General features: G+C 38.5%; 1 protein-coding gene across 1 annotated transcript in view; it reads left to right on the forward strand.

Moving 5' to 3' along the window:
- The window catches only part of il16 (interleukin 16), a 51,302-nt gene that overhangs the window by 31,031 nt on the left and 4,599 nt on the right, over positions 1-15,672 (forward strand). Inside the window, exons 18-24 of the mRNA XM_079340301.1 lie at positions 2,029-2,184; positions 4,103-4,159; positions 5,578-5,674; positions 8,250-9,334; positions 10,968-11,119; positions 11,832-11,991; positions 13,343-13,444. Coding sequence (XP_079196427.1) covers positions 2,029-2,184; positions 4,103-4,159; positions 5,578-5,674; positions 8,250-9,334; positions 10,968-11,119; positions 11,832-11,991; positions 13,343-13,444 — 1,809 coding nt within the window. The remainder of the gene's footprint in view (positions 1-2,028; positions 2,185-4,102; positions 4,160-5,577; positions 5,675-8,249; positions 9,335-10,967; positions 11,120-11,831; positions 11,992-13,342; positions 13,445-15,672) is intronic.

Consider the following 15,672-nt stretch of genomic DNA (forward strand, 5'->3'; position numbering starts at 1 on the left):
ATAGGGGGATTTGTTCAAAACAAATCTTGTGTATTTTCTGACTTTCCTAAGTTGTCATTTCTTTCTTTTTCCTTTTTTTTATTTACCAAAATGAATTAAGGAATGGAAGAGGGGAGGTCACATGAAAAGGAAGTTCACGTAAAAATGTCAAAATAATAGCCTCAGGGGAAAGAATTAGATAGGTAGGTAGATCTCAGCGTCTGGCTAGTTATTTGTTTTTAATGAATATTCTTTTGACAATTGATGCCATGTATTGAATATAATGACATTTAGCTTGGTTGGTGTGATATTTCTATTTTATTTTTTGAACTGTAGTTATATTTTTCTGACACCAGAGGGATTGTGAGCACTCGTTATGGTGACTTCAAGGAACGTAGGTTGGGAATCACTGATCTAGCCTCTAGTTGTAGTTTATTTACTTCAGTATGAACTGTTTATAGTTCATATAAAATATAAAGATACTGTTAATGTCTTAAAGACTACATACAAAGCATACTCTTGAATTTATGGTGAAGTGTGTTGTGTTTAAAACGCAGAAAAATGCAAACTCAAGACTCTACTGAAATGAATTGGCCTAACAGGGGATTGTGGTATATCAGCTCATGTTATTATTCAGCAAGTATCAATGAGACCTTTACTCGCAGTCATGTGATCAGGATCTCAAAAATATGAGATATTTTCTCATGGAAAGCAGCAACGATAACACACATTGCAGAGAAGGTTAATCCACTAAAAGAGTCAGGTTTGGGCACCCTAACAAGGGGCATGCAATTCGCTGCATGCTTTATTTGGCATTAAACCTGCACTTTGTGTGTTGACTTATAGTAATAGTTGATATTGCTGCTTTAATAATCACCTCTGTGTTGGCTGCCTGAATGGAGCATGAACCTAAAAGAACCTGTTCCTTCTTTCTACTTTACCTTCACTTTTCTCCAGCTGTGCTGCTGAAACTATTCTGCCTTCTCCTCTGTGAGTGCATCTATCCGACAAATGCTTTGGGTGCTCTCGTAATGCTGATCCCACAATATGTTTGGATGAGTTGCACAAAGGGACTATGTCCATGTACAGTAATGTACAGTCTAGTGAAAAAAAATATGTACAAGTACGAGTGTACTTTTTTCCCAACATTAATGAATAATGTTCTATGTTCCTCTATATTTATGCATCACGTGAATTTTAACGTGTTCCCGATGTTTTTTCAAATACTGTATGTGCCACCAAGAAGCTTCTATATGCCCCATTAGACAAATGCCATAATTATAGCTTTCCTTTTAACCATTCAACTTAATTTCAATTTTGTTTATTCAAAAAAAGCCAAATCTACTGAAAAGCTATTTTCTAAATGTTTACATAAAGAGTAGGTCTAGACTGTATTTTTGGTGATTGTTTAATTATTATTTAATGTGTTTAAATCTCTGAGGGAGACTCTTCATATGACATTTCATAATTGGGTTAAATTTTCTTGGAGCACTTTTTAATCAGTAGCTAAAACCAGACAAAGTTATAAATGATTAAGTACAAATTTATTACAGAAACGATTTGACATGACAAGAAACAAAAGAAAAACTTAAACACAACACAACTAGCACAACCCCTTAGAAGTTGATTTTGTACATCTCTGCAAAGGACAGAGACGGGGGTGTGCTCCTCCCAGGGAAGAGACAAGCTCCAACACCTCAAGAGTTGAATACCTTACTAAACTCAAAGAATAATATGATATAAATATATAATATATAACATAAAACACTTTATTTTATAACTATATAAGCATTCTGCATTTTAATATTGTAAGATTAATCTCTGAACAGGAATGTTGTAAAGCTCTTAGCTGCAATCCAAAATTAGTCATCAGTGGTCTGGGGAGAGATGGATGTTTTGAACCAGATACTAAATGGCTTGTCCTAACATGAGTTAGGCAGAAAACTCACAACCTTTTTCTGCAGCCAGCTTGTTGATCATTTAGTCAAACATAAGATATATATTTATTGAGTTTAAACCTTTACTACAGCTGTGTTTGTGTATGTGTAGTCCACTTGCAGAGTGCATGTTGCTCCATCTCAGTACTGCAGGCCTCAGGATGTGACGAGTGAGGAGGAGGGTTATATTAGAGACTCCAGTGGCTCCAGTAGCGAATCGGCCGTAAGAGGAGAGGGACCGGAGCTCTCATCAAAAACCCACTGCCAGGTACAAACTACATTTATTCATTGTAACTGTAAAAAAGGTTTGTGTCACTTTGGAGAACATGTAGGTATTTTACCATTGGTCTATAGTTCTTGTCCTGTCATATATATGCTGTATTTTCTGATGAAAAATATCATTCTGCTTTCTTTAACTTTTGGGGCTTTCAAATTTCACGACTCATGAAAGCTTCCTGAACTGTTTGGGGTGAGCATCATGTACAAAGGCAAGCAGATTACTTTTTCAATCCTTACCTGGAATTGTTACAGCCAGTGCCCTAGTTAATTTCCCGTGTCAAGTCAGAGTTAGCTGATGGGAGAAATTAACAGGAAATAATCACTGTGAATGAGCGGAGTAGTAGTAGTATCACCTCATGTGATCTGTTTTCTGATTACCAGTATGTTCTTCTCCTCTCTGGTTGACATTATGAATATGTTCAACTACACATAGGGACACAATAGACAAATAAGGGATATAATATATAATTATGTCAGACTCTGTTGAATAGAGTCTGCCTCTTAAGATCCACCGTCCCCTCTTTTTTAGAAATCCTTTTTCATCTTATTATGCCTATGCCTTTTATTTTTAGAGACAGGACAGTGTATAGAGTCAGATACCTGGGGACATAGAGTGGGTAATGACGTGCATGAAAGGAGCCACAGGTTGGTTCACAGCACGCTTTCGAAGACTACAGCCGTTTAACAGTAAAAGTCTCCCACTGTCAGGAGAATGTGTGAACAACTGATGATTTCACATCAGGAGTGCATACAGTATATGAAAGGGGCTCTCCTAGAACTTTATAGGATATTTCAGGACATGCTTCTCCTGAAATGTTAGCTTGTTCACATAAACACCTCGCAGCAGAGACTCTTCCTGTCTCCTTAGATTAGAGATGATGTTAGAAGATCATCACTATAAAGGCACTATGGCAGCTGTGGCTCCGTTGATAGAGTCGTCGTCTCTGAAGCAGAAAGGTATGGGTTCGATACCCAGCTCCTGTCCGATGTGTCCTTGGGCAAGACATTTACAGTAACCCCGAATTCCTCCCCCATGCTGCGTCAGAGGGTTTAAATTTATATTAAATGTATATAAATGGGATTATCAGTGTGTGATTGGGTAGGTGTGACATGTGGTGTAAAAGTGCTTTGATTAGTCAGAAGACTAGAAAAGCATTATACAAGCTCAAGTTCAGTCACCATTTACCATAGTGCATATGACCCCAAACATTTTGTGAAGTTTTCAGGTGTTTTTGTCAATGTGAATCTTTGCAGTGGACAAAGTGAACACAGGCTGATAGTAGCACACAGGCTGAATGTGATAAACTGATTAAAAAAAGATTTCCACCTTTGTGTGACTTGAAAATAGATGAGCGTGCGGCTCCGTACAGAGTAAAGGTTCTCTCCACATTCAAATGTGAAAAAGGAGAAAACTGGATGGAGCAGGACCACTTTTGGGATGTTTATTCTTGAATACCATTAGCGCTGTATTCTTTGTGAATTCAAACTTAAAACAAAGCAGATAGCAGGAGCAAATGATGTGCAAATTTGTTAGTGCTAACAGGCAATCTAGTATTAGTGAGTTTATTTTATGCAACTGAAGAAGAGGCAGCAGGGAACTGCTACCTGCAATCTGTCTTCTCATCCTGTTTGTCTACTTCCTGAGCACTGCTGAGGTGCCCTTGATCAAGTTACGAAGTTACGAAACCCCAAAACTGCTCTGGAGTGCTTTTGTGGGCAGCCCCGTCACTCTGAGACCTCCCCATTTATGCTTGTCCATAGGACCCTGTTTGTGCATGTGCAGCCTGTGTGTTCATGTTCATTAATGTTCATTAAACAGAGTGTAAATCGGAATTTCAATAAAGTATAAGTTATTATTATTTATCTGAGAAGAATGATGACCACATGATTCTTTCTTTCCCTGGCAGTTCTTCATCAGTATGTACAAGGCCTTACGAAAGATCCTGAGGTTGCTCTTGAGGAATGTATGTCAAGTGATATGTCTTTAAGTGGTTTAAGTGATGAGAGCATGCTAAACACCTCTAGCTTTTTATGATTTCATGAAACATATGTCATCCTGTTAGTCCGTTTACAGTTCAGTACTTTTTCATTGCTGTATACGTTCACAATATTTACTTATAAGAAACTATAGTGAAGGCTTATACATAATGTGTTAGTATGTTTTTGTTATTGATTCAAGTTTCTATCAATGGAGTCTGCGGTAGCTTTGAAGAAAGTGATGTGTAGGCAATATGGAAAGAGTATCATAATAAATAAAGGCTCTCTCAGGATCCTCACCATAATATTGTAAGACACATTGAATAACAACCTGAGCACTTCATTGGCAGTAAGGCACCTTCAGTGTAAGAACTTTAATCAGACCAATTTGGCCTCCAAGGTTACATTAAAGTCAATACAGCTGTTCACAGCAGTAGGCTGAAGTGGTCTACTGGAGGAATTCCAAAAGATTTAAAGCTTCTCGTCATTCCCACAATTAAACAAAATGGAATTTCTGAGGTTCATTAATGATCAAATATTGTCATAAACAGCTTTGAACAAGTTGAAAAACGTATTAAGGTTTATAGTTGCAGACTGAATGGGTAAATGTGAGGACAGCTCTCTTTCAGAATGTCACCAAGAAGTTATTCTTCAGATTTTAACCTAACTATCAATAAATCATGAATAAATTCCTTGTTACTATTGATAAAGTAATGAGTTACAGCAGATAATTTCTTTTAAATGATGCCTTTAAAATAGATACCTCTGTGCATGATGTGAATTTAAGTATTCTGAAAAGCCATCCATGTGAAAGCTGTAAAAGCCTCAATGGCTGATCAATTTCCTCCTTTTTTATTTTGGAATGAAATTATTATTTGTTTACTGTCGGAGCAGCTGAATTGCATGACATTGATACATCATCATATGTTTTGATATGTTACCTTCAGAACTTTCTTATTTCATTAATTCCTTATACAGTACATTCAAACTTTATTTCACTTTAACCAAATTAACTAAAAATGAATAACGTAAAAAAAACAATAATAATAATGGTGGTATGTAGACATTTAGACTGGTAGAGTGAAGAGTAGTCTTTGTAGTTTTCACAACACAAGGGTGAAAGAATTAGATTTTTGGAGCACAATGTTCAGTTATTCTTTCTCCAGAATAGAAATAGTGCTTATGAAACTGTCCGCATTTAAATCTGCACAGCCCCCCACCCATGAATCCAGATAAAAACTCTGTTTCTGGTCAGGTTTTGGCCCTGTTACTGAGGTACCTAGTCTAGCTGTGTGAAGCAGTAAGAGTGATGTGCATGAGTGAGCGGAAGCGTGATTCATCATTGCACCTCTGTGTGGTTACTGACAAAGAGCTGTTTTTGTGACAGCACTTCCTGTTTGTGTAGCAGGAAGAAGAACCAAGAAGGGAACCACCACAGGGGAGCAAAGAAGATTTCACTCATCCAGACCGTTCTGCCTGCACCAACAACAGAGAAGACACAGGTAGGAAACAAGTGCTTACCTTCATAGAAACGCCTGAATGCAACTTCAGCTGAGTAGGTTGCTTTGCTCATAGATAGATAGATAGATGGATAGATGGATAGATGTACTTTATTGATCCCAAGCTGGGAAATTGTGGCGTTACAGCAGCAAAGAACTGATGCTTCATTTCCTGATTGAGGTCGGGTTTAATTTGCAAAGAAATCAAATTCGGTCAAGTACATAGTTGAATCACTTCACAAATAGTCTTCAGATGGATAAGCTACATGGACATAATGCAGTTTCTGCCTGTCTATGTTTGACTCTTATTTTCACTTTTGATATGACTTATTGACAGTGGTCAATTCCAACTTCAGCAACTCCTCTGGCCACCTTGGGGTTCTGAATTTAGTCTTTAAAAGAAGTTGTCTACACTTTTGTGGGCAAAGTCGATAACAAATTCCAAATCTATATTCATGATCCCCAACAGTTAATTGACTGAATACTTTATTTGTGATATCCTGTGTTGGCACGTTACTGAAAATAAGTCACACTTACTAATAAAAAAGTAACTAATTTATTTACTAAGTTACTCAGTATGCAGGAATTTAACTTTACAGTTACCTCTTTTTGCTGAAATGTTTAGATAAATGTATACATAATTTATGGTTGCTGTGAGAGGAATTTGCAACAATTTAGCCTTTTTGAATATGAAGATATTCAGCTTATTAGTTCTTTGAAGGTAACAGACTCAACAGTTGATACAGGAAGCATGTCTTCAACACTTCTCTCTGAGCTACACCTGGGTCGCCATGCCAGTGTTTGAAGCACTGGGCTATCTGGAAACTAAGTTCATTTAATTGTATCGTATCATGTTGGTTCATTGCTTCAAATTAATATATTTGGCAGAGGACACAGTTTTCCTTCTTGCATGCAGAGAACTAAAACTTATGACTGAGAAGAAGAGAAAAGTGTAAGTAGACATTTCCAAGACATAAATGACAATTATGCCTCATGATCATCAGCCATTTTGTATATTTGATGTGAGCAAAAAAAAATTCTCCCAGGGCTACTTTGCTTACTTTGATTACTCCCCTCCAGTTGAAACCAAGGTGTCCTTTGAGATACAGGCTCAAAGGACAAAAATTATTTGCATTTTCATGCCATTAATCATGCCGTGAGAACTAAATCAAAATACACAAAACATGAAATGAGAGAGCATTCTCATAGAGGAGAATCATTAAAACACACAACACAAATTGACATCTGCACACAATGTTGATAACATTCATTTCAACTTTCATGTTAATCCCATTGTCATGATGTCATTAGCTAAGCCTGTTAGTTTATTAGCTTAACATAAACGCATTAGTGATTAGCTTCCAGTAGGCTATAATATATAAACAACAAAAATACAAAATGTTTACCTCATACCTGTTTACACATAATTGTAGTATTTGACTCCAAATTAAGAAATTAAACTGTGCAGGCTAAAGTCACTCTGATGGCACCTACAGTAAGCATAACCTTCCCACTGATTTAGATGTTTATAAACGTTAATCTTATGTAGTTATCAGCTATTTCACTAAAAGTAATGAGTAAAGAGTCCTTTTTAATTTCTGCCGTCAAAACAAGGTTATTGAACTTGAAAAATAATAAGATACACTACCCGTATCCATAAATATTAGTAGAGTTACAGTAATTTGTTACAAAATAATGCAATAGAAATTCAAATTCGACAACATGATATTCCCCATCAAGAGGTATTACAATCATTTTGATCATCGAGGTAAAACTTTATGAGTCCAAATGTTTGTTTTATGACCAAAGAAAACCACTGTTTCTGATGGTAAATTATTCTTTCACAAAATGTCATTTGATTTACATTTGTCGTTAGCTTTGATTTAGATTCAGATTCTTTATTGTCCCATAAGAGGAAATTTGCATTGCAGCAGAAGCACACAAAAGACAAGAAACACAAGGGCAACATAAAACATAAACCCAAACTAATTATTAATCCTTCCTTAATAGAAACATACCATTATATTTCTGTATTCATATATTCCCATGCTTCCTTTACACTGGAAAGGACATTAAACTATGCATCCACTACACAGCGCTAGTCAAAGTTGGATATATGCCTTAAGCAAGCCCAGGTGCTGAATATTTGGGGGGTTTAATCACTTTGGCCGCAGCATCCCCACTCCACCTGTACAGTGACTTTATGTAGATTCAAAACAAACCGGTGTCTCACAGACTTTAACTTGTAATTTGGAGACATCTAATTGACATTCTGTTCAAATCCAAATTTTGGCTAACTGTTCTGTTGTAGTTGTTGTGATGCAACTGTCTTGACACTGCCCCCTTCGAATTCCAGTGGTATGGCCATGTTTGTTCTGTATCTGTAAGTTTCCAGAAAATATCCAGATATGTCAAATATAACAAAATGATTGCCAGGACAGGATAGAGTGCCCAGTCTGTGTCAATTTAACTGCTACATACAAACATTTAAAGCATTTGTAAATCAGATTTTTAATCAGTGGATGAAACTAATACCACCACTCCTACTTTTTTACTTTCCTCTGTATTGTGTTGACAGGTTATTCATCAGCTGTCTGCTCACAGCTAAATAAAAGAGCTCTGAGGAGACAGGCTCGTATTGACCAACATACCCAAGAAGATATACAGGATCCCTGGGTTCGCCTATCGGACAGTTCCCCTGAAGAACTCCCTGAGATCCACCAACACGCTACAGGCGGGACGAAGCCTGTCAAAAGCAGCGGCAAACCTTGCACCATGAGTGACGAAGAAAACACGATGGAGCTCAATAGAATGGTCACAGATAGAACAAACACCACTGAAACTCCCCCTGTAGAAAAAAAAGCCCCCCCTGTGGCCCCAAAGCCCACCTGGTTTCGCCAAAGTGTTCTTAAAATTCAGGATGAGCAGGACAAGAAAAGGCAGGGGCCTGTCGTGGGCTTTAGAAGAAGCATTGGACTTAAGTCCGCCTCATCTGCAGCCAGCCTGTCAATCAAACAAAAGATCCACTCTTTTGAGACTTTTTCCTGTTCAGAGGGTCCAGAGAAGGAGGGCAGCAGGAGGATTGTAGAACCTTTTAACTCTCTTCCTTTGATGGAGGAGGAGTCCAGAAGTCACTCTACCACACATAAAATCTCAAGAAAAGGCAAAAATCAGATCATCAGAGAAATTGATGCTAACCAGTCTGTATCTGTTAAAAATACAGACAACATCTCTGTTGCAGCCATTTCTGGCATCTCCTCCACTTCAGCAGCTTTAAGTCAAACAACATTCAAATGCTCTGAAGATAAACCTGTCTCCACCCAGGCATCTACAGATCACCAACTCTCTGATATGATCAGCATTGATGTGGTCATTAAAGATTCTTATTTAGCTCCAGTGCACGATGACAGAGTTGCTTTGCAGCAAGAATCACAGCCACAAACTGTGGAGCATAGCAAGACTGAATCTAAGCTCATACTACCTGCAGCATCCATGGTATTAATAGAGGGAGAAAAACCTCCAGAAGAGACGGAGGGGGACGGAGCAACAAGCCAAGGAAAACTTCTAAATACGACTCAGAGTTCGTATCTGCCCACCAATTGTCACCCACAGAGAGGTCTCGAGGGAGAGAGCTTGGGGAAAATCCTTGCTTTCAGTGACAAGGTAATTTGACATGTAAGGTGCTACAGTATTTATTCATCATGTGCAAATAATTTTATTCTTACGTAAGTGGCTTTTTCCATCATCTTCAGTTTGAAGTATTACTCATCAAAGTATTTATTTGTATTTATTGTGAAGCAGGACGACTGCAAGTGCAAAATTGGTATTAGTGAGAGAGACAAATGAACATCCAGTATTTTCTTAGTTATAGCAGATAAATGTGAATATTACAAAAATAACATTTGGGTTATCAGAAAACCACGGAATTAAAACCTGCCTGTCTTTTCTTCCCTTCGTTTTTAAATAAATTGTCATACATTGCGCAGGAGGTAAGGGCTGTGACACGGCACTCAGGCGCACCGACAGGACCATTGCGCACCAGTGCTGTGTGTGATCGGACATAAGTGCCTTTGCAAAAGGAGCGCTCTGGACAGACGTGCTACCTGAGAAAAAATAAATGCTCAGATTAAAATGTGATGTTGACAAAAAGAGGTAAATAGGATGACATAAATAGTAATATTAGTTTAATCATGGTGTTTCTCTTTGTTAAAAATGATTGAAGCAACATCAAAAATGCATGCCATTTATTTTTCGGTCATAGTGTGTGGGGGGAACAAAAACGGTCTTTTATTCTTGCCTTCTTTTATTGAGCCTATGTCTCCTCCTGCAGTCTGTTATGCGTAACCCTGAGCACCTGGATTAGCACGTTCCTTTCAAAGGTGTTAAATTCAGACACTGTCACAATCACTGCAATTGGCTTGCAGTGAAGCAACCTGGCTTGGTAAATCACATTGCGTGTACTAACTTAACTTCTTTTCATTTTTTCCCCCCATTATTTTGCACACTGTGGCAGAAATGCCTCATATTGCATATTCATTAAGGCAAATGTACTAAATGGACAATACGTGTTGTTTTGCACATATGATAGACGCAATCCTCACTGCACGCTGTTAGTACATCAGATAACACACTTTTTGCTGATGGTATCAAGTTTGCACACGTTTTAATACATGCAAACGTTTAGGCCCTGAGTTGGCAATGCAGGGTCTCAAGGAGGTATTTTCAAATAGGAAGTATGAACATGCAACAATAGCGTGTCGTCAAAAGGGGGCACCCTTAAGCCATTTTGCGAACTTTTTTTTTACAGAAGTACAATAATATTGACATTTTCACCGAAAGCAATAGCCTTGGAAAGTTTGGTGAGTTTTCGTTCACGTTCAGGCACTCAAAATTGGCGGCAGATTCGATGCAATAGGGTCCTTCGTATTGTCAGTGCTTCGGGCCCTTATAAATGTTACACACCAACAAGAAATGTTAGAGTTACTAATCAACCTTAAGCTGATTCGATAATCATTTGACTGTGGGAGGAAGCTGTTGTACTTAAAGGAAAACCATGCATGCATGAGAATGGTATGCACACTCAACACAGAAAGGTCCTGTAAAAGGGGATTCAAAAACAGGGACCTTCTTGCTGTGAGGAGACAGCACCATTGTGTAGAATAACTTACATTACCCTTTGATGTAGAATCCAGTGAATGTGTTGAACATTATATTGATTTCTATCTGCTCTTCATCCTGTCAGGTAAAAAAATATCCTGATTTAAATTTGATAATTTTTTAAATGTACTTTGTCCAGCTTTCACAGGCGCTGATGAGTTCTCTACCCACGTACCTCCGCCATGGCAGCCTCAGCTCCCCACAACTGCAGAAACCATGTGACCTGGGTATAATAAACATTCAGGAGTCTGAGCCGGTCCATAAAAGCATTGGCAGAGGATTCTCTGTCAGGTGAGATCTAAGCTGAGAGGTTTGGCTTAACGTTTAAGATTACCACATTTACAAAAAAATGCCCGTTTAACTTGGGACGGTTCCACCATTTATGTTCATGTTACAGAGGTGTAATTGTGGGACCAAGTACTTTCACTACTGAGCCAGCATTGGAGGAAGTAACAGAGGTGTACAGTAACATTGTCATTGTTTGACTGAAGAGCAAGCAGGAAAGAGCTGCGCAATGTGTGTGTCCATGCCCGAGTGTGTGTGTGTGAATGTGAAGCTAATGTTGTTTGTTTGTCTTTTAAGAGGGTTTCTTTTGGGGGTCCACAAGGACAACTGCAAAATTTCATAACAAAGCTCTGCCATCGTTATGCCTTGAGACATCCATATTGATTCTGAAACGGTGTTTCAGGATCAGTCTGTGGATTCAAATTGTGTTTGGACATTAATGTGAGAGGAGTGTGTTTGGGAAGCTCCCGCAGTCAGATATGCACACACAAAGCGCTGTTCTGCCTTTCAGGCTCAGTCGGTCCTGTCTCCTGCTTATAAAAACATCTGTTACTACCTCCAAAGGTGGTGCAGCTGTGTAGCAGTTTTTTCAGATTTGTCGTGGGTTATTACAAATGTTAGTGAGCAGTTACAACTTGACACTGCTATCATCGCAGTCTATTAAAGTGTGCAATTGATACTACATTTTCAGTTTCATGTGTTGTCTATTTTAACCCAGCTTGGCTGCTCTGAGAGAGGTCACCATTGAGCGAGGGGAGGAAGGTTTTAAGGACGAGGCAGCAGTCAGTTGTGCTCAATCCATCATCTCAGCCATCCCGTCAGAAGAAATAAAGAATCTGATCTGTGAAGCCAAAACTCTGGCTGAAGAGACACTTAAGGTAAAAGTCATAAAGATACATTTATGGGCAAATTCTTTCAGAAAAATAATGTTTTAACCTAGTTTTTATAGGGAAATTTATAATGTATTTATAGTAAATATATAAAGTTGTGATTTGAATGCCTCCATCAGTTTATTGGTGGATGATTGATGATTTTTATTTATTTATTTATGCTGTTATAATATGTATATATATATATATATACACATACATATATATATAAACACACCTTTTTTCCCCCTCAATATTAACAAACATAAAGCACAACAGATACATACACAAACACATCAATGTAGTGAGGGGCTCCATCTCAATATTTCCTTTTATGAAGTATTTTCTGCCCAGCAGATATCACCATTCTTATATTTATTTTGGTAAACATTGTTATATTATATTTTTTAATTTATCTTTTTAGAACTCGACTTTGCTTTAATTTTGCCTTTCTAATGTAGCGTGTTGCACTTTCTACTAGCACTAGTCAGAAAATATAATTTCATGAATAAACAAAGGCTGTAGGAGAGCAGAGGCTTCAAAATGGAGCGGGTGTTGCCAAACAGGAGTGTCTTTTGGTTTCATGCTGCTGCTCAAGGGTGACATCTACTGGAAAAAAAAGTCACACATTCTAACTTTATTTTGTCAAATTTTAATCACTGACTTTCATTTGTCACAGTTAATACTCTTGCATCTCGGATGTTCCACTGACATTTCCTCTACTGCAACCTTCAAATTCTTATGTATGTTTTTTGTCAATTTTTCTCACATAAATTGACTGCTATTAGTGATTGATTGATTTATTCAGTTATTTAAAAAAAGTTTCAAGAAACCAAAATCTAAATTCTTGTTAAAAAGAAAGAAACCCTCATTAAAAATACAGAATCAACTGCATTTTGTGCAAAATCAGGTCAGTACAACAACACCTGTTTGAAAATGCAGTGGTACACATGTCCTTGGAGCCACCGGAACCAGAATTGTAAGTGTGGCATGTGAGGAAAAATGTATTAATTTCACAGGGACATTCACGTACAGTTGAATCCACTGTGCAGTAAAAATGTTATAACTAGTTTAGTAAATTAGCCCAAATCTAATTTGACAAAATCAGAGCCTGTGGACAGGGTTAGGAACAACTGGGGCTTTTGGACATTATACATGCAGAATTTTACAATGGACATTCTACGTATTCTCTTTTCACTACAGCTTTCACATAATGTTTTTTATAATGAAAACAAATTAATTTTACAAACTATATAGATAGTAATGTTATATGTTTTTCTACTTTTCTACTAGTTCTTATTTATTGTAAACAGTGTAAACACATTCAATAAAAGCAGTAACTCTGACATTTTTTCCACAGCAGCTGGTGGACATCCATGTTGTGATTGTGAATAAAGAAGAAGGGGCTGGGCTGGGCTTCAGCATAGCTGGAGGTTCGGACCTGGAGACCAAAGCTCCGACAGTAAGGATGAGTAAAAGTATAAGAAAAAAAACGTGAAAATAAATAATAATAATAATGATAATGATAATAATAATAATAATAATAATAATAATACTAAATCTAAGACACATTTTTTTTGAGAAGTGCAAAATCTTTCCAAGTCGTAAATAAAGTCTGAGTCGGTAAATAACATGAAAAAAATGTTGTGCAAAAGTCCTTTTGCACAAAAGTTTTCAGGGTGAGCTCGTGTGTGTGAGCCCAATCCAAATGTTTCACTTTGACTTCACCCAGAGTTTCTCCTCCAGCAGTATTTATTCTGCAGAAAGTCAGTGTGCTATGCGAATGGTAGAGGGTGGAGATGTTTCTTTTGGTTTACAGAGACTAAAAGAGCGTTGCAAAGACAAACTAACCTTGACTTTGAGCTCAACTCTAAAGCAAATACAAACAAAAACAAAGTGGAGAAACATACTACAGGCAGATCCAACTTTGATGTAATGTCCTTAAAACAAGTCAAAATGAGGCTCAGTAGTGTGTGTGTGCCCTACAACCCCTGGGCATGATCCTGATGAGGTGGCAGATGGTCTCCTGATGGATCTCCTCCCTGACCTGAACTAAAGCATCCGCCAACTCCTGGACAGTCTGTGGTGTATTGTGGCGTTGGATAGAGCGAGACATGATGTCCCAGATGTGCTGACACACTCTACTCACATAAGGTCCAGCATTGTCTTGCATTAGGAATAACCCATGGCCAACCGCACCAGCATATGATCCCACAAGAGGTCTTAGGATCTCCTCAGTACCTAATGACAGTCAGGCTACCTCTAGCGAGCACATGGAGAGCTGTGCGGTCCCCCGAAGAAATGCCACCCCACACCATTACTGACCCACTGCCAAACCGGTCATTCTGAAGGATGTTGCAGGCAGCAGAACGTTCTCCACAGCATCTCCAGACTCTGTCACGTCTGTCACATGTGCTCAGTATGAACCTGCTTTCATCTGTGAAGAGCACAGGACGCCAGTGGTGAATTTGCAAATCTTGTTGTTCTCTGGCAAATGCCAAACATCTTGCACGGTTTTGGGCTGTAAGCACAACCCCCACCTGTGGACGTCGGGCCTGGAGAGCAGACATATGTACATTTGCAGGGCTCTGGCAGTGCTCCTCCTGTTTCTCCTTGCACAAAGGTGGAGGTAGCGGTCCTGCTGCTGGGTTGTTGCCCTCCTACGGCCTCCTCCACATCTACTGATGTACTGGCCTGTCTCCTGGTAGCGCCTCCGTGCTCTGACAGACAGCCAACCTTCCTGCCACAGCTCGCATTGATGTGCCATCCTGGATGAGCTGCACTACCTGTGAGCCATTTGTGTCGGTTGTAGACTCCGTCTCATGCTACCTCGAGAGTGTAAGCACTATTAGTATTCAAAAGTGACCAAAACATCAGCCAGAAAGAGTCGGAACTGAGAAGTGGTCTGGGGTCACCACCTGCAGAACCACGCTTGGCTGGCATGGGAACGCCTCTGGGTCCTACCGGAAGAGCTGGAGGAAGTGTCTGGGGTGAGGGAAGTCTGGGCTTTTCCTCTAAGACTGCTGCCCCCGTGACCCGGCCCTGAATAAGCGGCAGAAACTTGATGGATGGATGGAGGGTTTGGGAATTAGATGTCAAAAACACTTTTAAGGAATTTAATAATGACTAACACATTAGTGGTCACTACTGGTGACTTCTGGTTAGCAGGTGAGATGTTCTACACACAATGCATAAAGAAAATTTGTTGGTAAACTGTATCATGTGTCGCAAAATTAATTGATTAAGATATGAATATTCAGTGGGTACGGAAAGTATTTAGACCCCTTTAAAGTTTAAGTAACAAATGAAACAACAGTTTGGTAATGATCTAAAGAAAAACATGAGAAGGACCTTATTTTCGGTCAGGGTATAAAAATATAAAACATTGTGAGACAGCATTTAGCTGCTTCAAACGGCACATTTTTCGCTTTTGTTTTCAAAAACCAAAAAAGAAAACGGATTTCAAAATAAAGGTTTACGTTTCTTTCTGTTCATTTATTTTATTTTTTGTTTGTTTTACCGTAATTGTGTAAGAAATGATTAAGGATTTTCACATGACCAGGAAATATTCTTAGATCAATAGAAAAGATAATATACTCATGTTACCCTCCATCTGTTATAACGTGCAATATGAGTAGTCTAAATTTGAGAAAACAAGACCAGTAGGTGGGAGTAGTACTCTACCTTTAA

The sequence above is a fragment of the Symphodus melops genome (assembly GCF_947650265.1).
Source record: "Symphodus melops genome assembly, chromosome: 3".
Lineage (NCBI taxonomy): Eukaryota > Metazoa > Chordata > Actinopteri > Labriformes > Labridae > Symphodus > Symphodus melops.